The sequence below is a fragment of the Mesoplodon mirus genome, assembly GCF_964341445.2.
Source record: "Mesoplodon mirus genome assembly, chromosome: 7".
In the NCBI taxonomy this organism is placed as follows: domain Eukaryota; kingdom Metazoa; phylum Chordata; class Mammalia; order Artiodactyla; family Ziphiidae; genus Mesoplodon; species Mesoplodon mirus.
Window position 1 is genome coordinate 83,388,547 of NC_138983.1, and position 22,332 is coordinate 83,410,878.

The following is a 22,332-nucleotide window of genomic DNA, read 5'->3' on the forward strand; positions in this document are numbered from 1 at the left end:
CCAAAAATAAATAAAATAAAATAAATTAATTAAAAAAAAAACTAAATGTACTCTAACCACACGATTCAGCAACCGCGCCCTTGGTATTTACTCAAAGAAGTTGAAAACATGTCCACACAAAACCCTGCATGTGGACGTTTATGGCAGCTTTATTCATAACTGCCAAAACTTGGAAGCCACCAGGATGTCCTTCAGTAGGTGAATGGATAATGGAATATTATTGGGCACTTAAAAAGAAAAAAAGAGCTATCAAGCCATGAAAAGACTTGGAGGAAACGAAAATGCATATTACTAAATAAAAAAAACTAATCTGAAAAGTTGTATGATTCCAACTACATGATATCCTGGAAAAGGCAAAAACTATGGCGACGGTAAAAAGATCTGTGGTTGCCAGGGGCTGCGGGGGGGCTGGGAGGGAGCACAGAGGATTTTCAGGGCAGTGAAACTATTCTTTTTTTGGGGGGGGATAGGTTCTTTTATTTGGAATAAAAATGTCCAGTTTTGAAAAGAAAAGACGTTATCTTAAAAACTTAAGTCCTCAAACCACAGGTTTCCCCATGACGAGTTGAATTCCTGAACACTGCAGAGGGATTACTGGAGATGTTGATTACTTAAGGCACTAATAGGAAGGCACTGAAGAACAGCAGGGCCAGGCTTCAATCAGACAAACATGCGCTGCCCTGGAGGAATTGCATAGGCTGGCTTTGAAGTTGGCTTCTCCTTTGCTTCTTTTTATTTTGTTAAACTTGTAGCTTTACTTTCCTCAGTTTCTAGAATATCAGTTTCTAGATATTTGGGTTTATGGGTTATCATCATTTTGCTTTATTACCACGTCCCTGATCTGTAACTTCACCCACCCCACTTCCCCTCTATGGACTCCACAGGTGGCTTTTAATGAATTCTGCGTACTTTCTGTTACTGTGTAGTTACAGAGTGACCTGAGAAGTGAAACTCATAAATCGAGTTGACCTAATACCAGGGCTTTGTGCACAGAATCCACCAATCTGCTCAGAGATGGCCTGATCTGAACCACATCCCCCGCCGTGCTCCCTGGCTTCTGCTTAGGGCAGTAGATTTGGGATCAAAGGCACCTTCAGGACTGGACCATCTTCCCGGTGGAGCATTGCGATTTACAGGGGCTCTGGGTCCTCCCCGGGGTGGGCCTCATTATTGGTGGACCTGCTGGTCTCAGGACTTAATGAAGCTCAGGTTGTTGATGTCTCATCGCAGAAAGAATTCAGTGAGAGACAAAGTGATAGGTAAGACGTGGACTTATTTAGAGAGAAACACACTCCACAGACAGAGCGTGGGCCATCTCAGAAGGCGAGAAAGGCCAGGGCAGGGAAACGATTCTGTATGATATTATAATGGTGGATACATGTCATCACACATTTGTCCAAGTCCAAACCCATAGGATGTACAACACCAAGAGTGACCCCTACACAGCATTGTAAATCAACTACACTCCAATAAAATTAAAATGAAAAAGAGTGAACCCTAATATAAACCATGGACTTTGGGTGATTAGGACGTGTCAATGTAGGTTCATCAGTCCTGACAACTGTACCTCTCTGGTGCTGATGCTGATAAATGGGGGAGGCTGTGTATGAGTGGGGACAGGGGGTACCTGGGAAATCTCTGTATCATCCTCTCAATTTTGCCATGAACATAAAACTGCTCTAAAAAACGTCTCTACTCTATATATGTATATATATGGTTACTTCTGAGAGAGAAGATTTAGCATAATTTCGATTTTTCCTTTTGCCACTGTCACGTCTCATTTTTCTCCAGTAGTCACATCTCACTTGTGTACTTTTTTCCAGGAACACTGCTTCTCAAGTGGTGAAGCAAAGTGAAGTCTGGAGAAGGGAACACTTGGCCACATACCTAAGAAGCCTCCCTCAATAGATGTCCCATCGTGATCAGATTCAACGCAATATTTCAGTCATGTAACTATGTGAGAAAAGAGTTTCAATCACCTTTGTCGGAGCTGGAGAACTGGATCCCCACCTCGTGGAGGAGATGCTCCGTTTCCTCCAGCCAGGACAGTGACAGGCGCAAGATGTCCAGTGCCACCTTCTGGAGCCCTGAGACAGGTGGGCTCACCTGCAGGTGCTGCAGGAGGTCGACCTCCTTCTTCAGCTCATTGCTAGAGCAAGACATTGTCATGCACGCCTGGAAAGAGATGAGGTCGTGAGGAGCCCGGGCACCATCGCCAGAAATACCACCTGACGGTTGTGACCCACACAGAGCAGTGTTCTTGACGGGCCCGTGAAGCAGGCAGAGCCGTATGTTGGCCGCCCTGTGACGGCCCAGTTTTACTTCCCTTTTTCGGGGGGCGGAAGGAAGGAGGCAGCTTTTATTTCACGTGCACTCTAACTGGGACTCTGGATGGACAAATAGACCCTTTGTTTAGGTATAGGCAATTCCAAAGCCAAATTGCCAAGGACGATTTGGCTGAAAGGAGAAGCAAATTTGGTTACAGAATTCCTGCTGAGATCAACACACAAGCTGGTCATAAAGTGCGGTTTCCTGATTTGAAAGAGTGCTGACAAGCCAACATTTGCCCAGACTCCCCAAATAGTAGCTGCATATTTCCAGAGAAAGCAGAAGCAGCTGCCTGATGTGATAAGCTGGATCCCTGCGTGGGGGCCATGAAGTGGGGGCTCTGCCAGACCCTCTGGTCCAATAAGGGTAAGAGCAGCCTTCCACTGCTGGGACAGAAAAGAAAACTGCAAATAAAGAGCAGAAGGTTTCTTTGGTTTCTCTGGAAATAACACGGGGCTGTTTTTTTTCCCCCGGGGTCTGGGGCCTCCCAAAGGCAGTACTTGGAGTGTGTCGGGCAGCTTCTCCTTGGCCACACCAAGTTCACCTGGGAGGCATTTCTGGAGGTCCTTTGTTTTCTGATCTCAAACAGATTTCTCCAACAAGAGAAAAGGTGGACTAAAAGCAGAGCTGGACAATTTCCTGAACAAGGAGCACAAAAATGAGACACAGGGGACATTTGAGGAATGGAGAAGGGGGCACCTGGCAACTGTCTAAGGATGTCTTCAGCTTCTTGATGTTCTGGGTGATTTCCTCCTCTTTGCAGCTGCTGAGCTGGGTCTCCTTCTGCAGGGTCCGCTTTTGCTGCCAAACGTTGCTATTGTCCTCTGTGACCCTGCTGCTCTTTTCTGGTAACTGGTGAGAAAAAGAAAAAAAAAAAAGATTTAAAATGCAGGGTGGGGCTTCCCTGGTGGCGCGGTGGTTGGGAGTCTGCCTGCCGATGCAGGGGATGCGGGTTCAAGCCCTGGTCTGGGAAGATCCCACATGCCGCGGAGCAACTGGGCCTGTGAGCCACAACTACTGAGCCTGCGCGTCTGGAGCCTGTGCTCCGCAACAAGAGAGGCCGCGATAGTGAGAGGCCCGCGCACCGCGATGAAGGGTGGCCCCTGCTCGCCGCAACTGGAGAAAGCCCTCGCACAGAAACGAAGACCCAACCCAGCAAAAATTAATTAATTAATTAATTAATTAAAATGCAGGGTGGCTCTGGGGGGAGGGGACCTGGAGGGCTTCAGCTTAAGCTCGGAGGAGGGAGGTCCTGGTGTGTTTTGGGGTTGGCTCTGGAGCGTGGATATTGGCTCTGTTACCGGGGCATGTTTCCCAGGATCAGAGATGGTGTTTTAAGAGCCAAAGGCCTGTCATGTGGCCACGAGTGTGTTCTAGATTCTTCTGCATTCTGGGAGGGATTCATCACGCTGAGCCTGATGCTGTGGGCTCCTAAAAAGGAGGTCGTCCGAGAGAAGCCCGTGGTATGATCTTGTGACCCGCGCGCTGACACCCAGGGTTGGAGAGGATAAACGGAAGGATAATAAGGCATCGTTACAGCCAGAGGCCCACCCTCACTGCCATCCACCACTTCAGGAGGAACGAGCGAGCGAGGACGCACCGTCCATGCTGAGGCCGCCCCTTTCCTCGCGGGGCTAACGGAGGTTCACTGTGCGGGTCTGCCGACCAGACACAGTCCTGGGTGGTTTAATTTGATTTTCACAGAAACACTGCAAGGGAGTTTAACTGGCTTTTACTTGAAAAGCCAGGAAATCCCAGAAAATCAAAACAAATCTTTATGGTGTAGCAACAGTGTGAAAATTATGTGCCACCAACAAAAAACAGGAACATATGCTCCCAGTGTCTGGAGCCCCGGGTCCCTGAAGGAGAAAGTGGGGAAGAGAGACGAGCCTGCTGATTGGAGACGGGTTTGTCCTGGACCGGTTTCACGCGTCCGCAGGTGGCCTTGAGGACCTGACCTCTGAAAAGCTCCAGCTGCAGCACAAAGAAAGGGAAGGGGATGAGGTGAGGGGCGCAGCTGCAGCGGCAAGGCTGGGGGAGGCGCCTCCATCGCTGGGTCTGGGAGAAATCGGTGAGAAGGCTCTGCACGCCTTTAGTGGTCATTATGGGTAATTAACACCTTCACCTCTCACCGGAAGGGGCAGTGCCCACACAAGAGAGGGGGACAGCAGGTTTTAATGACTTTTCAGGTGTGCCCGCCTAACCTAGCCGACGCACACGGTCAGCGCACACACGTCTCGGGCTCTCGGAAGAGCCACTTGCTGCCAATTATCCAGTGGGAAGTCCAGGGCCGGGAGCGCTCTTCCGTAATTGCTACGTTGGCACCAGGCTGTGAGATAAACATTGAGGCTGTCAGCCCGGGTAACTCGTGTCATCAGCAAGGGCGCCTGGGGAGAGAAGGAGGAGCTGCCTGCTGCCGTTTTGTGCCTTAGACCTTGTGTCCTGAAGACGACGTCTCCTGTACTCCTCTCCAGGTCCCCGGAGCCTGGTGCAGCGCCTGGCACACAGCAGGCACTCAATAAACGTTCATCGAATGCTTAGAACAGAAACACCTGTCAAGTCAGATGTTCAAAGTCCTCTCCTTCAGTTCAGCCAGTTTTTACTGAGTGACTCCCTGATGCTGGTGTCTTCATATTACGGATGATGAAACAACGCAGTTAAATTAAGTCAGGGCTTCTAGAATGACGAGTTCAAGATGCCCCAGGCTCATGAGACTTGAACGGCAAAGAAGCCCAAGTTTCTCTGGAAATTTCCCAACGTGATGGCCCTTGGCCTGGGTTTTTGGCTCACTGGCAAAATGTGGTCATGAAAGGCTCTAAAACAGAGCCCTGAAGGACCACAAGGGCCACAGAATCAATAAGAACGTGAACAGGTCCTAAGACACAGGAGTCTGCTGCACACCAGGGAGCTCTGGGAAGCCAAGTAGAGGAATTGTGACTCTCCTAAGGACACCTCTGCAGTCATCCTGCCAGAAGCCAGCTGGGTGATTGGAGGGACTCTGGGTCGTCTGCTGGTTTCATGGCCAAGGGAGGGTCCTAGGTCGCCCGAGGAAGAGGTTATGCAGAGGGCCCTGTGGGCAATGGCCCGTGTTATCACCAGAGGCGCCCTACAGGACTGCTTGGTGGGGGGTGGGGGTGGGGAGGGACAGGTCCTGCTGGATGGTGGGCTGAGTCCTGTGGTCACTGGCCTGGGGAAGGGCAGGACCTCAGGCCGGGAGCGGGCTGTGGAGACAAGGGGGTGAAGCAGCAAGGCCCAGGCAGCGCAGAGAAGCCTTGTTCGTCCTTTCTCTCTCGAGTCTAGACCTGGAGGAATCTCAGTGTCTCTGAGGGTCTTCCTGGATGACCCCTGGCCAGAGCCATGACCAGGCGCTCGGCAAGTGGCGCAGATCATGCCCTCAAGGCGGGTGTTCGCCGTGGGTGCAGAGTGCCAGCAAGGTGAGGGGTAGCCCAGGTGCACGGAGGGAAGCCCAGGCTGGCGGGCTCTCTGCCTTGCTAAGGGGTCGGCACCCTGCAGGAGAAAGGACACTGGGGGTGATGGTGTGGAAGTTGGTTGAAGAGGCTTTCAAACCTGCCTGAGGGTCAGCATCATCATTTAACTTGTGGGTGCCTCTGAAGTTCAGCGCGTGGGACAAATTCCGGTCACACTGATGGTTCAGGCTTGGATGCTACCAAACTCAAGGGCTTTGGGAGCTGGGCTGGGTGGGACGGAGGGCTCCTTTAAGGATCGTGGTTCTTAACCTTTTTTGGTGGTTTACAAATCCTTCTGAGCATCCAATGAGTGACGAGGTGGACTCACTCTCCCAGAAAAAGAAAAGCACAAACACATACACGCAAAACGTTCTTGGTCCCCCTGGAGCCGTGGCTGCCAGGAGAGGATGCCTTGTGGAGGGGCCCAAGATGGGCTGCCCTCGGTGGGCTGTGTTCTGGAGGGCCAGTGCCCCATCTTGGGTTCTCGTTTGCTCTCCCTTAGCCTTTGGTGAAGGCTCGTTTGCATGTTCTGGCCCTCATGTCTGTGCCACGTGTCAGAGGAAGGGCCACTGGGCCATCTTGGGTCAGAGGCCTGGGAAATGGCCCTCTCCCCACCCTGCCCACCTCCACCTGGCATAAGCTGTGGTATTCTGGGTTTTACTTTATTAAGAAAAGTGGCAGGACTTCCCTGGCGCTCCAGTGGTTAAGACTCCATGCAGCCACTGCAGGGGGCACGGGTTCCATCCCTGGTCGGGGAACTAAAATCCTGCAAGCCACGCGGTTCGGCCAAACAAAACAAACAAACAAACAAACAGAAATGTGGCAATTCCCTGGGGACACTGACTGTAGCATCTCTTTGGGGGCCCAGAGGAAGAAAGATCGCTCTAAATGTCAGGACAAAAAATGTGAAGGAGAAAGTGCTAGAAACACCACCGGGGTCAAGAGCTCAAACCCTTCCCAAGAGGGAACCGCACAGCTGGTTCACTGGGGTGGGCCTTGAGCTGGGACTGGCTGCTTGGTCAGGGTCTCAGGCAACAGCAAACACTGGAGTGGGCAGCTTCCCAGAAGGAAAAGCCTCTTTAGTGAAATCCACGGGGACGCGGAAGCTGCACAAAGCCCTGCCCCTGAGATAAGCGGGTGAACTAAGGCAGGCCGTCTTCCTCCTCATTCATCCCTGCCGGCCGCTTGGGTGCGGGATTCCGTGGAGAGCACGGGCCCGTGAAGGGGCTCTGCAGCACACCTACCTGACCTACTGCCCTTTCCAAATTGGCTTTAATGAGGTTTTCTCTGTTCCTCATTTCTTTCAGCTGAAGCAATTTCCTTCTGCAATCCTCCCGAAGCTTCTCTTCCACCTGAAAGGATGATGAAAGTGTGGGCTTGCTGCTAATGTGATCATCATGCCCTCTGGGGAAACTCTTCTGGGTGGGCTAATGGCAGTGGGGGAGTCCCTGAGGGGTAGGGACAGCTGCAGCCCAGCAGCAGGGGTCACAGGCATGCACAGGGTGGAGGCAAACTCACAGGGAGTTGCCCCCTACGGGAAAGGGCCGAGCTCTGCACCCGGGGCTCAACTATGTTCTACCGCACACTCCCATCCCAGGTCGGTCCCTAACAAGCCGTACGACACTCGGAAAGTTACTTCACTGCTCCGTGACTCAGTGTCCTCATCTGTCAAATGGGAATGATGATACTAGTATCACTGCATAGAGTCATTGTGGGGATTCAATGTTTGGAATAGTGCTTAAGGGCTCTGTGAGAGTGTTAAGTACCGTTGTAACCTATGAAAGGTGGACGGGAATGTCCGCCGTACAGTCTCGTTCTAATAACTCGTGATGGGTACTTGGAAATGTTATGATTGGGTTTATTATCATAACTGTTTGTCGTTACCACTTTGAGCACACTCACTGGTGGTAACCTCTCTGGAGGCTTGCCAAAGCAATGTCTATTAAGAATTGCAGCCTGCAAAGGAAGGCGTTTAAAGTGGAGAAGCTTGCCTACTTTTCCCCCCTTGCTTGGGTAACAGTCAACGCACGGTAAGCTTGGGAGTGCTCCATGCTACCCTTGGCTGGCCAGTGTAGGCCTCGCAGCTGCTCAATTCTTGGATGCACCTGCTGAGCCCTGGGCCCTGGCACTAACAGGAAATGAGGCAAACACTCGTAAATAAATGGAAAGTTTTTGTGCTGAAACAAATTCACAGGCTGTGTTTTTAGGGATCTGAAGAGGGGGATCACAGGGATGTTATAAAAGACCCAGAAAAGCCCTTAAGAGCTTTCTTCTGAGTAGTGTGGCCCAGTGGAAGAGCCTCTACCCAGCTCCGTTACCTTGGAAAAGTCATCTAAGCTCTCTGGGCCTTAGTTTTCTCCCAGGTCTAAACATGCTCTGACTTCTATTTCAGCAGCCTGTTTCATATGCTGCAAAAGCCAAGTCCAGCCTTGGACTCTGCCCCTGTTTGTGTTCTGCATGAACAGCCCCCGTTCCTGTCCCCAAGCCTCAGAGTCACCTTTAGCGGCCGCCCTGCTCCCTCTCTCACACTTGGGGGTCTCACGCCTGTCCTCCAACCCCTCTCAAATGCAAGCTGGACTGTGACAACTGGCCTCCTCGCCTCAAGTTTAGTTTCTTCCAGTGCAATCTTAACGGTACTGTGAGAGTTACCCTGCTATAAGGCAGCTCTGTCCAACAGAACTTTCTGCAACGGTACAGGTACTCTGAGCGAGGCTGTGTTGTCTAATACGGCAGCCACCAGCCACATCTGGGGATCGAGCACTCGAAATGGGGCTGGTGTGGCGGAGGAACTGAATTAAAATTTTATTTAATTTTCATTAATTTCAGTGTAAACAGTAGCATGTGGCTGTTTGCTATGCCAGGGTAACTGAAGTCAGACAAACCTGAAGTCAGACAAAACCGACTGTGCCATTGGGCTAGTTACTTTACTAGTAACTAGTAGCCTTGACTTTCTCATCTGTAAAATGGAGAGGATGATTTCTAGATCACAGCGCTGTTGTAAAGATTAAGAGGTGAAAAGTTCAGGGTAACGCCTAGTACGTGAGAAATTGTAACTCTCATTTTCACCCTAATTACTGTCCACGAATGTCATTGCATCAGTCACTTGTTCAGGAGGCTTAGTAGCTCCCCACTGCCTGTGTGGTACAGAGCCCAAGCGCCTGAACTAAGGGAAAACACCAAGCCAGAGATTCAAGAAGCCCCTACGAACTCTGTACGAGGTAAATAAAACTGGATCCACACCTAGATAAACCATAATAAAACTGCTGGAAATCAAGGAAAAAGACAATCTTAAAAGCAACCGGAGAAAAAGACAGATTATGCAAAGGTACAACAGTTAGGCTTACAGATGACTTCTAAATAGAAATAATAGGAGCCACAAGACAATAGTGACATATCTAATGCTGTATCTAATGTGCTGAAAGAAAAGAGTTGCCATTGTAGAATTCAATACGCAGTCAAATGTGTTTTAAGAATGAAGGTTAAATATACATCTCCAGACAGACACACAGGCACATTTGAGAATTTGTCATCAGCAGAGCCACAATGAGGGAAAACATTAAAGGGTATTCTTCAGACACAAGAAAAATGAACCCAGGTGGGTGATCAGAGATGCAGAAAAGACAAGCAACAGTAAGGGTAATGTGTGGATATGATACTGACTATAGAAAAACACTAATAATGTCTTGTGGGGTTTTAACTATCAAGAGGAGTTTAGAAAATGACAGTAATGGCTTATAAATCTGGAGGGGGTAAGTGAAGTTAAGGTGTTTGAAACTCATTGCACTGTCAAGGAGAAGGGCATCATTATCAACTACTATTGCCTCTTGGTAAGTTAAGAATGCAGGGCTTCCCTGGTGGCGCAGCGGTTGAGAGTCTGCCTGCCGATGCAGGGGACATGGGTTCGTGTCCTGGTCCAGGAGGATCCCACATGCCGCAGAGCGGCTGGGCCTGTGAGCCATGGCCACTGAGCCTGTGCGTCCAGAGCCTGTGCTCCACAACGGAAGAGGCCATAACAGTGAGAGGCCCGCGTACCGAAAAAAAAAAAAAAGAATGCACTTTATAGTCTTCAGGATGACTACTAAGAGAATAGTAGAAGAGTGAAAAACTTAATTAATGTGTGATTTTGGTGAGTCAAGGATGAATGCTATTGTCTTACTATGACTAAAAGAATAGTAAAAAAGTGAAATATTTCCAAGCTAATAGAGGGGGAAAGTGGAATAAGAGAAAACCATCCACTCAGAAGGAGGCAAGAAAGGAGAGAAAAAGGAACATACCACAGATGGTACATCTGGTATTGAGCAAGAAGGTAGATTTAAACCCCAGTACACGAGTAATTACATAATATAAATGGACTAAAAGTCAAAATTGTCAAACTGGATTTTGTAAAAATGATACGCTATTTGAAGACATATGTCTAAAACTTAAGACAAAAATTGACAGAGAACATATGAAAAAGATAAGGTATGAAAACTCTAACCAACAGAAAGCCAGTGGTGAAGCTAAATGACAAAGGAGACGTTAAGGGAGAAACACTACTAGAGATGAAAAGGGACATTTCATGATGATCTAAAGTTTTGCTCTACAGGAAGTATTAGGATCCTAAATTTATATGCACCTAGTAACACAGCCTCAAAATATATAAAGCAAACATCGTTCATATTAAAAGAAGAAACACACAAATGACAAACATGTTGAGATTTTTAAAAACATTCTCAATGATGGAACAAAAAGACAAAAAAATCAATATGAGAATTTAAGTTGGAACAACATCATTGGCAAACTTGATTTAATGGATCAATTCTTTCTTAGATAATTTCACAATTAAGATCTGAAGGCAGTCTAGGGTAGTGGTTACACACAGGAGCTTTGGAGTCAGGCAGACCTGGATTCAAGTTCTGCCACAACTACTTTATGCAAGTGAACTTGGATAACTTCCTTCACCTCTGTGAGCCCCAGTTTTCCCGACTGTAAAGTGGGGATAATACCAGTATAGACCGCATGGGGTCATTGTGAGGATGAACAGAGATGATGCAGGTGGAGTGCTGGCCCCAGAGTGGTTCCCAGGCCGACCTGTCCCTGCCATACCTTGCTCTTTTCCCGCAGCGTCATAGAGATCAGGCTCTGCTCGGTACTGCTCCTTTTCAGCTCCACCCTGAGCTTCCTCATTTCTTTTTCCATGTCATGGATTTGCTGAAAGAGTTCCAACAACAGGGAAGTCAACTTCACAACTCATTTCATCCGGTTCATTAAGGCAGAAACCTAGTCTGGGATTCGCTTCATTCCTTCCCTTGGGGGACAATTCCACATCTTTGAGGCAAAGTAGACTTTCTTTCAACGGATGCAATGAAAGGGCTGGGTGAGGGAAAATTTGATTTTCTTTTGAAGATCAGCATGGATCCTGGATTAAACAGTACAAGATACCTATCCACTCATTAGAATCTCTTTCCTTGGGGTATATTTTTGAGTTCAATCTAAATAAGGGCTGTTTGGAAGACACAATGGGCACAGTTTGGAAGAAAAGAACAATGACATTTTTCTTTTTTCTCATTTGAGGCAGAGAAGTGTGCTCCTGCCAGAGAGAAGAACACACGTCTCCTCCCCCTGTCCCAGGCACCGGGCTTCCCAACGGATGGAAAACGTATGCCTGGTGATGTGCACGAGGGTTCGGGCCGGTACAGGGGGTGAACATTTACATTGAGTGGTCATCTTTTCATTGTATTCATTTTTATGTTCACCTTCCATACAAGGCCAGTGATACATTTGCTTTTTATTTTGTTTTTATGAATTGTTGTAAAATTGAATGTATTTAAGTAAAAATACTTCAAGAAGAGTTGTGTTAATAACAGTGCTCAGGGCTGTGATAAAACTTGTGACAGTGGATCATGAAAGTCTGGGCATCACAAGTCCAGGGGTAGGGACCACGGTGAATTTCTAGCAGCATATGGTGGCCACCTCCCGTCCCTTTCCCCAGGGGAAACCTGATGAGGGGCCTTGAGCCAACTGCCCAGAAAATCTGGGGAGAGTGTGTTTTCCATGGTCTTTTCACCCATCTCTTTGAGGCCAGCAAATCAAAGAATTAGAAGACTACATTAACAGACAAACACCCAGAAAGCCCCAGAGCTTGTGCTAGCTAATGGGCCAAGGAACCCCTCCAAAACCCTCAAGGCCCCAATCTAGGCTTTCAGTGGACACCTAGGGGTCAGGAGGTTCAACGCACGGTTTTGCAGAGTTTTAACTCTTTCTCTTGGGCTTCCCACTTCTCCTTCTGGGCATCTTCCTTCTGTAACTCTTCTTTCAGCACTGAGCACTGTGGAGAAAAAGGACAAGGCCACGGGGGCTTGGCTGGGGGTCCCAAGTAATTGTGTTCACGCCCAGGAGTGTTTCCTGCTGTATAACGCAATCACACCTCTGAATTCTGAGAGGCGAGACCATTTGTGTGATGGGAGCATGGGATCCTGCAGTCGTTCCCAGTTCACCCCTCTCATGAGTTCTGAGGAATAGAGCGTCTAAATTCCTCTTCAAAAGCGAGCAAACTTCACTGCAGGGGAAATCCAGCTTTGTAGAGTCTGGGGACTTAGGGTGCAGGAATTGGGATGTTTTCACGCTGTGAACGGTGAGGGTGGAGGGGGCAGAGCCAGTGAGCTCCGGTCAATCTTAGGGCTTTTGTGCAGGTTGCATCTCAAAGAAACAACAGCCCCGACTGGTGTGGAGGGGTAAACGGAGCTGTCTTGCCTGAGGGCGGCTTGGCAACAGGCATTAAGGGCGTAAGCATGGATGTGCCTTCTTTTGACCCAGCAATTCCCACTTTAGGAATGTACCTTAAGGACAATGACTGGAGAAATAAGTAAATCTGTAGTTTCAAGGATGCTCTTCACAGAATTGTCAGTAACAGTGGAAGAAAAAAAAAAAAGAGGAAACAACCCAAGTGTTGTTTAGAACAGCAGACCACTTTATAACACTGGGTACATCCAGGAGAAAGTATGTAGCTTTTAAGACGAATGATAAGAGCGTTGATTTATTAGAATGGAAAAATAATAAGTATTTAAAAATTTAAAAAATGTGCATAGTATAAATTCACTATAAAATGATTGATTGATTGATTTCTAGGCAATATATAGAAACAAGACTGGAAGAACATACATGAAAATATTAACACTGATTTCTCAAGGTAGCATTTCCTCTCCTCTCTTTTTATTTTTTCTTCTCAATGTCATCTACTTATTTTTCTAAAATTAACACACATGATATATGTCATTAAAAAAAAGGCATCTCAAATGTTCACAAGAGCAGTATCCTTGGTGGTGACGAGCCCTTGTGCTATTGGCCAGCACAGTCTAGAGGAGAAGGGACCTCATTCCAAGGTCAACGAGGAAGGGGAAATGGGGACATAAATCATCCAAATGCATTTCAGGAGGTAGTAGAGCCAAGCAGGTGCTGTCTTTGCAGATTCCTTCTACTTAGCACCAGCTCTGCATCCCCTTCCCGTCCCCAACACACACACACACACACACACACACACACACACACACACACACACACACCACATTAAACAGCTATAGCACATGCCTGGGAAGACACCCTGCTTGGGAGAAACGAATGCAGAGGGCTTGGCCAGGCAGCCGACCTCAGGCAGAGGCAGAAGAGCACAACTAAAACCAGCCTCCCACTTCTTGGAAAACGATTTTGTCATCCCCATTTCACACATGGGGAAATGGAGGCCAAATAAGTTACAATAAAAGAAAGCTCTGGGATGGGACCCTGGTCTGTCTGATCCCAAAGCTCGTGCAGTGCCTTTCACCAGCTCCAAACTGGGTATGGTACTACGTACCAGGTGTTACTTATTGTGCCTTTTCCTTGGAACCTCAAGATCTGTTCTCACCCCACCCCCATGCAGACCTAGCTATCGGGTAGCCTCTGGGAATCTCTGAGTTGCCACCTGAGATGAAAGCTTTGAGGTTTTACCTTGACTCACAGAAACAGGCACATCATGCAAATACTGAGAAATCTTATCCTATAGGGGCAGGATTCTAAAGTTAGCATTGAAGGCAAGATTTGCAAATAGTCAAAGTTACATGTAAAAAGCTCTTTGCTTGCCTACCACGTTCATCTTCCATAGAGACATTCCACACACTAAAGTCTAAGGAAGAAATGAGCGTCTGCGTGTTTGCATCTGGATCTTCAGACGTTCTGCTTTGAAGACAGTTATGAGAACCAGCGGTGCTGGGACCACGATGCAGCCGTGTGGTCATCCGTGCTCACAGGGAGATCGTATTCTGTTTAATATTAAACTTTGTACTGGCAGTATATGCTCATAGGTGGGTTTGTTGCTGGGATTAAACAAACTCATTTATAATAGGGGTTAGAAAATGTTTGCTGGATGTGAAAATCTATTATGCTTCTTCTGAGCCACATACACACTGTCCTTTGAAAGGCTTCAGAGAAGTTGGCCACCTGCCCAGCAGCTACCCTCCCTGTGTCCTTGTGCACTGGCCTCATCTCACCACCGTGTGTCATGTGACTCCACTGTGTCTGCTTTTCGCAGCTACAATTTGCTGATGACCCGACACTCACTCTTGAGCTGAGGGCTTCGAGCTGGTGATCCTTTTCTTTGTTCTCACTTTTCAGTTGATTCACCTCCTGTTGTAGTTGTTGAACTTGACCATCCTTTACTAACACGTCTCTTTGCAAAGATGACACCATCTCTGTAAAAGAACCAAACCAAACCAAAACAAAAGACTCATGGAGGTGAAAGAGGCAGGAAGGATTATTGGCAACACCACGGCTGTCAGCCAACGTTTGGACAAGACTTTCCAAGCCCGGGCCACCACCGGTGCCCTCCTAGGACTGGGGAGGCTTTTTCCAAGGGTCCCAGAGCAGGAATGGGAATGAGAGCAAAGTCCACGGAACAGGGTTTGAGGCTTCAGTGAGAATAAGGGGCAGTCAGCACCAGCGAGAGGAGAAGCCTTTGGGGGCCCCTTGTGGGCACAGGCCAGGCAAAGCTGGGAGGAGAGGCCACACCATGGACCTGGGGAACAAAGTCCCAGCACAGGGAATTTCTAGGAATTCTTCTCCAGAGGCCAGGAGACGGGCGTGTGCCAGAGGGCACTGCTGGACACTATTGATGGGGTGGTTGGTTTCACAGTCCTCTGAGTTTGGAACCCTCTCTACCACTTATTAGCTTGGTGGTCTTGGACAAGCTATTTCACCTCCCACTGTCTGTCCCACACAGAGTTATTGTAAGGGTCAAATGATGCGATATGTCCCAAGAACACAAAGTAGCTAAATTATGTTTGTTACAGGGCGCCTATTATTTTTCTCGGCAGCCAGCTTCCAAAATGGGCCCAATGATCCCTACCACCTAGAATTCATGCCTTGTGTAGCCCCTCCCAACCTGAATAGGGCTGCCATGGGTAACCAATATGATACTGTGGAAATGACGGACTGTTTCCTCTCAGGCTGGGTCATAAAACACACTGTGGCCTCCTCTTTGCTCTCTCTCGAATTACTCACTCTGGGGGAAGCCAACTGCTGTGTTGAGGAAACTCAAGCAGCCCTAGAGAGAAGCATGTGTGCTCAGGGACTAAGGCCTCCGGCCAATAGCCACATGAGCAGCCATTCTGAAGGGGGATCCTCCGGCTCCCCCCGAGGCTTTAGATGACATGACTGATGCCCCAACCGACATCTTGACTGCAACTCATGAGAACTAAGTCACCCCCCGCTCAAATTCCTGAACTACAGATACTGGGTGAGATCATAAATATTAGTTGGGGATTTATCCATTACATTTTGGGGTAACTTGTTATGCAGCAATAGATAACTACTCCATTACTGTAGTATCATTTTTTTAAAACATCTTTATTGGAGTATAATTGCTTTACAATGGTGTTTTAGTTTCTGCTTTATAACCAAGTGAATCAGTTATGCATATACATATCTCCCCATATCTCTTCCCTCTTGCATTGTAGTATCATTTTGAATAAAAGTGGGAAGAAGGGTGCATAAATGCAGTGGTATTGGGTTATCTTCTACGGTTCTTTTCTTAAAAGAACATCAGGCCCAGTTTTAGTGATAGGTTTCAATCAAGAATGTCTATGAAATAAAGCACAAAATGCTCCAGAATTTCATTTTAAAAATGAGCTTTGCCTCCAGGACACAGTTCAGTTACTTGGAAATCCCTCTGGGGCTTGCCACACTTTGAGTGGGTCCAGCCCATCTCAAGCATTATCCCAACCCAGGTCTGTCCGACTCCCTGATCGGAGAAGGTGGGATCTGAGACAGGCTTGATGCTTGGATGAGGTTTCACTGGCTGACATACGGGAGGAAGGTGAGGACCAGCGAGTTCATCCTTACATTCCTGGTGCCCAGAACAGCACCTAGCCTGGGGGAAGTGCTCAGAAAATATCTGAGGATATCCCAAGTGAGGGAGGAGAATAAGCAGAGACCTGGGGGCAGCAGGGGGTGGGGCTGGGTGTGATTAAGTTGCAGAGTGAGGCAGAAGAAAAGCACAGATTCATACAGAGATGGGGATTCACGTGCGACTTAATGCTGTGCCTGGCTTCTACAGCTGTGGGCATGTTTCCTGCTATGCGCTGGCTGCCTTCAGAGTGATGTGCCCCTCCGAGGCTCACTGCCTCCTCCCTGTCACCTGCTTCTCTCCCTCCCCTCGTCTGTGAGTGGTCCCATCCTCTTCAGGTCTCTAGGCATGTCAGTTTCGGCTTAAAAAACTCCACTGGATTCCCAACACCCTTGGAATAAAAACCCAGACCCCCCGACCCTGCCCAGCCCCACAATCCTCTGTTCACTCCACGCAGCCTCGCTTGCCCTTGGCTTGTCCTTGCCCACCTGAAACAGGTCCTCTCTAAAAGAAGGACATAGCCGTGGAGGATACAGCATAAACTGGTTAGAATCGGCTAGGTCCAAGGGGGCGTAAGAGTCGACTTCCAGGGGAACTGGAGCCTCATTACAGGCTCATTGTAATACATGAGCGAAATGACACACGCACCAGCACCAGGACTGTTCCGAGGCTGACCATAAAGGTCAAAAAGAGGGTGGTGGGGCTTCCCTGGTGGCGCGGTGGTTGACAGTCCGCCTGCCGATGCAGGGGACATGGGTTCGTGCCCCGGTCTGGGAAGATCCCACATGCCGTGGAGCGGATGGGCCCGTGAGCCATGGCCACTGAGCCTGCGTGTCCAGAGCCTGTGCTCCGCAACGGGAGAGACCACAACAGCGAGAGGCCCGCGTACAGAAAAAAAAAAAAAAAAAAAGTGTGTGTTGGCCCAATTCCTGGAAATCCCCGCCCCTTCCCCAAAATATTAGAGTTCTCCCAATCCTCCCACTCATTAGCCTATAAAATTACCCAGCCCATAAAAACTAACTGCCCCATATTTGGGGGTCTCTAGCCTTCTGAGATGGCCCACACTCTGTCTGTGGAGTGTGTTTCTCTCTAAAGAAATCCACTTCTTACTTTGTCTCTCACTGAATTCTTTCTGCGATGAGACATAAAGAACCTGAGCTTTATTAAGTCCCGAGACCAGATGCGTGATCTCGATTAAAAGATAGTGGGTTCTGACTGGGTTCGAGTCCCAGCCCACGGGTTCAAGTCCCACCTGAGTTCCATGGTTGCACACCCACTAAGCTGGTCCCCCTTGGCCTCCCCACTTGAAGCGCTGGCCACCACGACACACAGTTTATTTTCTCCACAGCACCACTGCTCTCTGAAGTGGGCTTGTTTATTCATCCCTTTACTTTTATTGTCTGTCACCCCCTCCCAAATCTGTGAGTACAGTAATCTGACTGTCTTGCTTGGCTCTCCCTCCCCCAGAGCCTGGAACGGGGCCTGACACCTAGAAGGAGGTCAAGAAACATGTTTAAGCAATGAAGGAATCCAGGGAATCAAAGCTCAGCCACAGCTGTGCGTTGGCTGCCCCTCTCCCAACCCAAGCCCTTTATCAGGGAACCACCTCTGATCAAATTAGAAAATGGTTTCCTTTGGGCCCAAGTGCACTCGGCTGAAATGGGTGAGACTATGGGTGCCTTAAAGGAGTGACCCCATTTTGTCCACGCTCTAGTTTGCACTCAGGCTGCTTTGTGGAACCACCCAAGCCACAAGGCGACCTGTGTTCTCCCTGGTGGGGCCAGTGCTCAGGAGACCTTGTAGCCAAGAGATACCATTCTCTCAAATATTTACCAGGCCCTGCCCTCGGAACTGGGTGGCAAGAAACCTCCACTGAGGGAGAACTCTAATGCACCGACACGGGTGATCCCTGAGGCTGCACCCAGGTCACGGGCACAGGTGCGCTGGTTGACTGGTGATGTCTGCAGGGGGAGGGCAGAAGCTCTGGGGCCTGAATGCAGAAGGGCCTCACCTGACGTGATGGCGGCGTCCCTCCTTAAGTTCTCGGCCTCGTGCTTCAGGGAGGTGATATCCAGGGTCTGGCTCAGCACCTGGTTGTAGCCTTGCTGTAGGGCACTGATCTGTGGAAGGAGGCAACACACCGTCAGAGGGGGCCAGCCAGGCCTGCAGGACACGCCGGTACTTCTCCAACGTTGGGCAAAGAGTCGGGCTGATCTTGGATCGGGGTGTTGGGGAAACCAAGGTTTTCAGTTGTCACTAGTGGAAGGGGCAGGAGGGGCCTGTTCCTTCAGTGACCACCATGTCATCGGTCCTCAAGACACGAACCTTATCTTTGTGGCCACCCAGGGGCTCGGGTGCTGCTGTCTTCCTATGACCTGTGGGTTTTCAGCCATAAATAGACCAGCTGTTGGTTACAGATGATCCAGCACTGACTGGATGCACAGCAAAGTTCAAGAGCCGGGAGCAGGTTATGAAATGAATTCCCTCTAATGAGAATAGAGGGTAGTTTATACCTCACAGAACACTCCAGAGTTTACAGAGCCCGTTCACACATGCTACACTGATACTCGTCACAGCGTTGCTGAAGGCTGACGTTCCCATTAATGTGCCCATTTTGCAAGGGAGCCAGGTTGAGACTCAGAGAGGTGAGGCCCCCTGCTCGGGATCATGCGGCTGGTCAGACGTGGAGTCTGATTCAAACTCAGTCTTTAGTTGCCTGGTTCCTCCTTCCCAGGTGGCTCTAGGAATGAGCGTGAGAAGTTGGAGGCTGTAAAGCATGGCATGGACTAGGGAGCCGGACTGTGGCCTTCAAGTCCTGTCTCTGCCACTTAACGGGCTTTGTGAACACAAGGAGGACACCATATTCTGTTTCCTTTTGTTCAGTCTGTATGCGGGGTGATGGTAGTCCCAACCTGATAGGATTGTTAGAAGTATTTTAATAAGTTAACATGTGTACAAGTGCTCAGATCATGCCTGGCACACGACACAGGGGGATGAGCTGTGACGGTCCTCTCCTCTGACTACCCACAGGGTGTTTTTTTTCTTTTGTTTTGGGTTTATTTTGGGTTTTTTTTGCGGTACGCGGGCCTCTCACTGTTGTGGCCTCTCCCATTGCGGAGCACAGGCTCCGGTCGTGCAGGCTCAGCGACCATGGCTCAGGGGCCCAGCCACTCCGCAGCATGTGGTATCTTTCCGGACCGGGGCACGAACCCGTGTCCCCTGCATCGGCAGGTGGACTCTCGACCACTGCGCCACCAGGGAAGCCCTCACGGTGTGTTTTAGCTTCAACTTCCCTCGTCCGTCTCTGGGGAAGGTAGTTGGTAATCTTTATGTGTGCATTTGTAAGCCTTGCCAGGCTCACTTAAACGCCAGTGTGGTTGTTATTAAGAGGAAATACAGGGGCTTCCCTGGTGACGAGGTGGGTGACAGTCCGCCTGCCGATGCAGGGGACGCGGGTTCGTGACCCAGTCCGGGAAGATCCCACATGCCGCGGAGTGGCTCGGTCTGTGGGCCATGGCCGCCGAGCCTGCGCCTCTGGAGCCTGTGCTCCGCAATGGGAGAGGCCACAACAGTGAGAGGCATGTGTACCACAAAAAAAAATAATAATAAATAAATAAAGGAAATACAGGAATCGTGGGTGGGAGCACCACAGGCCGGCTCTATCTATGGCTGCTGTGAGCACCCTCTAAGTCCATGGCTCAGAGCCCCCTCAAGGGCGGGCCCCCCTCCAGGGTTGTAGGTCTACACGTGGGGTGCGGAAGGCTCTCCATCAAATGCAACGTTGGTAAGGGCCCGAAAGTAGCTGCCAGGCCTCGGCCTCCACAGAGCAGGTACCCGAGAGGCCGGGAAAGAGAGCTGGGCCCAGAACCCCCTCCCTCTCGGTCTGATGTGGCCAGACTGCTTGTTCTGAGTGGCCCGGACATTCCCACCTCAAGGTGCACTGTGGGCCTTTGCCCTGTGATTTTTCAGATGTCAGGCCTCAGTACTCCCACAGGGACACGTTTATTGGGGCATAAATGTCAAGCAATCCGTAGACAGGACAAGAGTTAGCTTGTTTTTTTGTTTTTTGTTTTTTCGCTGTACGCGGGCTTCTCACTGTTGTGGCCTCTCCCGTTGTGGAGCACACGCTCCGGAAGTGCAGGCTCAGTGGCCATGGCCCACGGGCCCAGCCGCTCCGCAGCATGTGGGATCTTCCCAGACCGGGGCACGAACCTGCGTCCCCTGCATCGGCAGGCGGACTGTCAACCACTGCACCACCAGGGAAGCCCCACTAGCTTGTTTTGATAGATCAAAACGGAAGTGACAAGGAGAAGGATGCAATTTCTTTTCTTTTTTTAAAAATAAATTTTATTTATTTATTTATTTATTTTTGGTGTGTTGGGTCTTTGTTGCGGTGCATAGGCTTATTGTGGCGCCTTCTCTTGTTGCAGAGCCTGGGCTCTAAGCACACGGGCTTCAGTAGTTGTGGCACGAGCGCTCAGTAGTTGTGGCGCACAGGCTTACATGCTCCACGGCATGTGGGATCTTCCCGGACCAGGGCTCGATCCCGTGTCCCCTGCACTGGCAGGCGGATCCCTAACCACTGTGCCACCAGGGAAGTTCTGGGTGCAATTTCTTTGTTCTCCTAAGGTAAGGTTGTCAGATTTAGGGGAGGAAAAAAGGATGTTCACTTAAAATAGGATTTCAGATAATGAATAATATTTTAGTGCAAATGTGTCCCATGCAATATTTGGGACACACACTAAAATGAAATTCTAAAATTCAAATTTAACTGGGTGTCCTTACTTTATCTGGCAACCCCACCCGAAGAGAGTTCCTAAACTTCAGTCATTCATATACCACTTTCACCATTTTTCCCATGTCTCTTGGCTAGTCCCACTATAATTTCTTAGCGTTTTTCGTAGAAGCAGCTCCCTTTTTAAACTTAAAAACGTGCATTAAATTAAAAATAACTGTTATAAGAGTAAATAGAGACTCAGTGTCTTAAATAAAAATAATCCCTCCAAAAGAAGGAATACAGGAATTTCCCTGTTTACCATCAGACCAGGTTGCGGGCATCACGCTAAAAAAAAAAAAAAAAAAAAAGATTGGGGGGAGGTGGTGGGCATGCCCAGGTAATGGAGTTCGGGTGTGCTGATATGGCCACCAGATGGCGCTCACAGCCTTTGGTCTTGGTTTGTGTCCTTGGAAATCTTGTCATTATTACTCTGGTAGAATTAACAGATACGTCAAGGTCTCACAAGTTTTCTGACTCGTTTCATACACCATCATGGTTCAGAGTCTAGGACATTTGGGGCAGTTACACTTACTTTTTCCCTGGGGCACCTGAGACATTATTGCGGGGGGTCTATGCTAGAAGTTGCGGGGACACAGGCCACTCTGACCCCCACTCTCCCCAAGGCTATACTTTTGCATGTTTGTGCTTTGGAAACTTTGAGTGAAAAAATTCTTTCACATCTTACTTTTCTCTGTTGGGGGGAACTACAACTTTTCCATAAAAGGTCCTTGGAACACTGAAAGTGTTTGTAAGCTCTTCTCAGCTTAATGCTTTTATTTGCATGATACCAGAGATAGAACACACAGAGACAAACTTCCAGAAGGGAAAACATACGTTCCCCTCTAAGACTCCAGTGGTTTTGACAGATTGAAAATATTTCAATCTAAGTGTCAGAGTTTTAGGATTTTGGATTGCTGGAAAACTCCAAAGAGTCTTCAAACCTCTTTGATACTTTTACTATCAAAGTAAATATCCATATTGTTTGTAATGGCATAAATTCCAAGATGTTTCATGTCTGTTAAGCTGTGTAATAAAATGGGCACTGAATCATAAGAAAGTTAAGAGTGCTAGGAGGAGTGATTGTTTCAGGATGATAATTTGGCTTCTAATTAGCACAGGCGTATAAGAGCACATGGAGGTAAGAATTTTCTAGTGATACTGTAGCAGATCGAAGATCTCTGAGAGCAAATCATTATGCACACACCTTCGGGGACCAGGGAAAACACATAAAGTAATCAGAACCATAAATCAACCTGCCATGTGGCTTATACTTCTGGAGGAATGCTCTGCAGGCAGTAGAATAGTTAAGAAACGAAAATGTCAGTGGATGAAACTCGATTTGAGTTCAAACCGATGGAGCCTCTGGTTCATATATGCCTTGCTATAAAATATTCTTCTTCAGTTAT

The 22,332-nt window shown here is 48.7% G+C and overlaps 1 protein-coding gene across 1 annotated transcript in view; it reads right to left on the bottom strand.

Moving 5' to 3' along the window:
• Positions 1 to 1,548: 1,548 nt before the first annotated feature.
• LOC309807688 (forkhead-associated domain-containing protein 1-like) overlaps positions 1,549 to 22,332 on the bottom strand; it is a 323,120-nt gene continuing 302,336 nt past the window's right edge. The window contains exon 3 of the mRNA XM_082627542.1: positions 1,549 to 3,180. Within this exon, the coding sequence (XP_082483668.1) occupies positions 2,944 to 3,180 (237 nt within the window). The 3' untranslated portion in view covers positions 1,549 to 2,943. The remainder of the gene's footprint in view (positions 3,181 to 22,332) is intronic.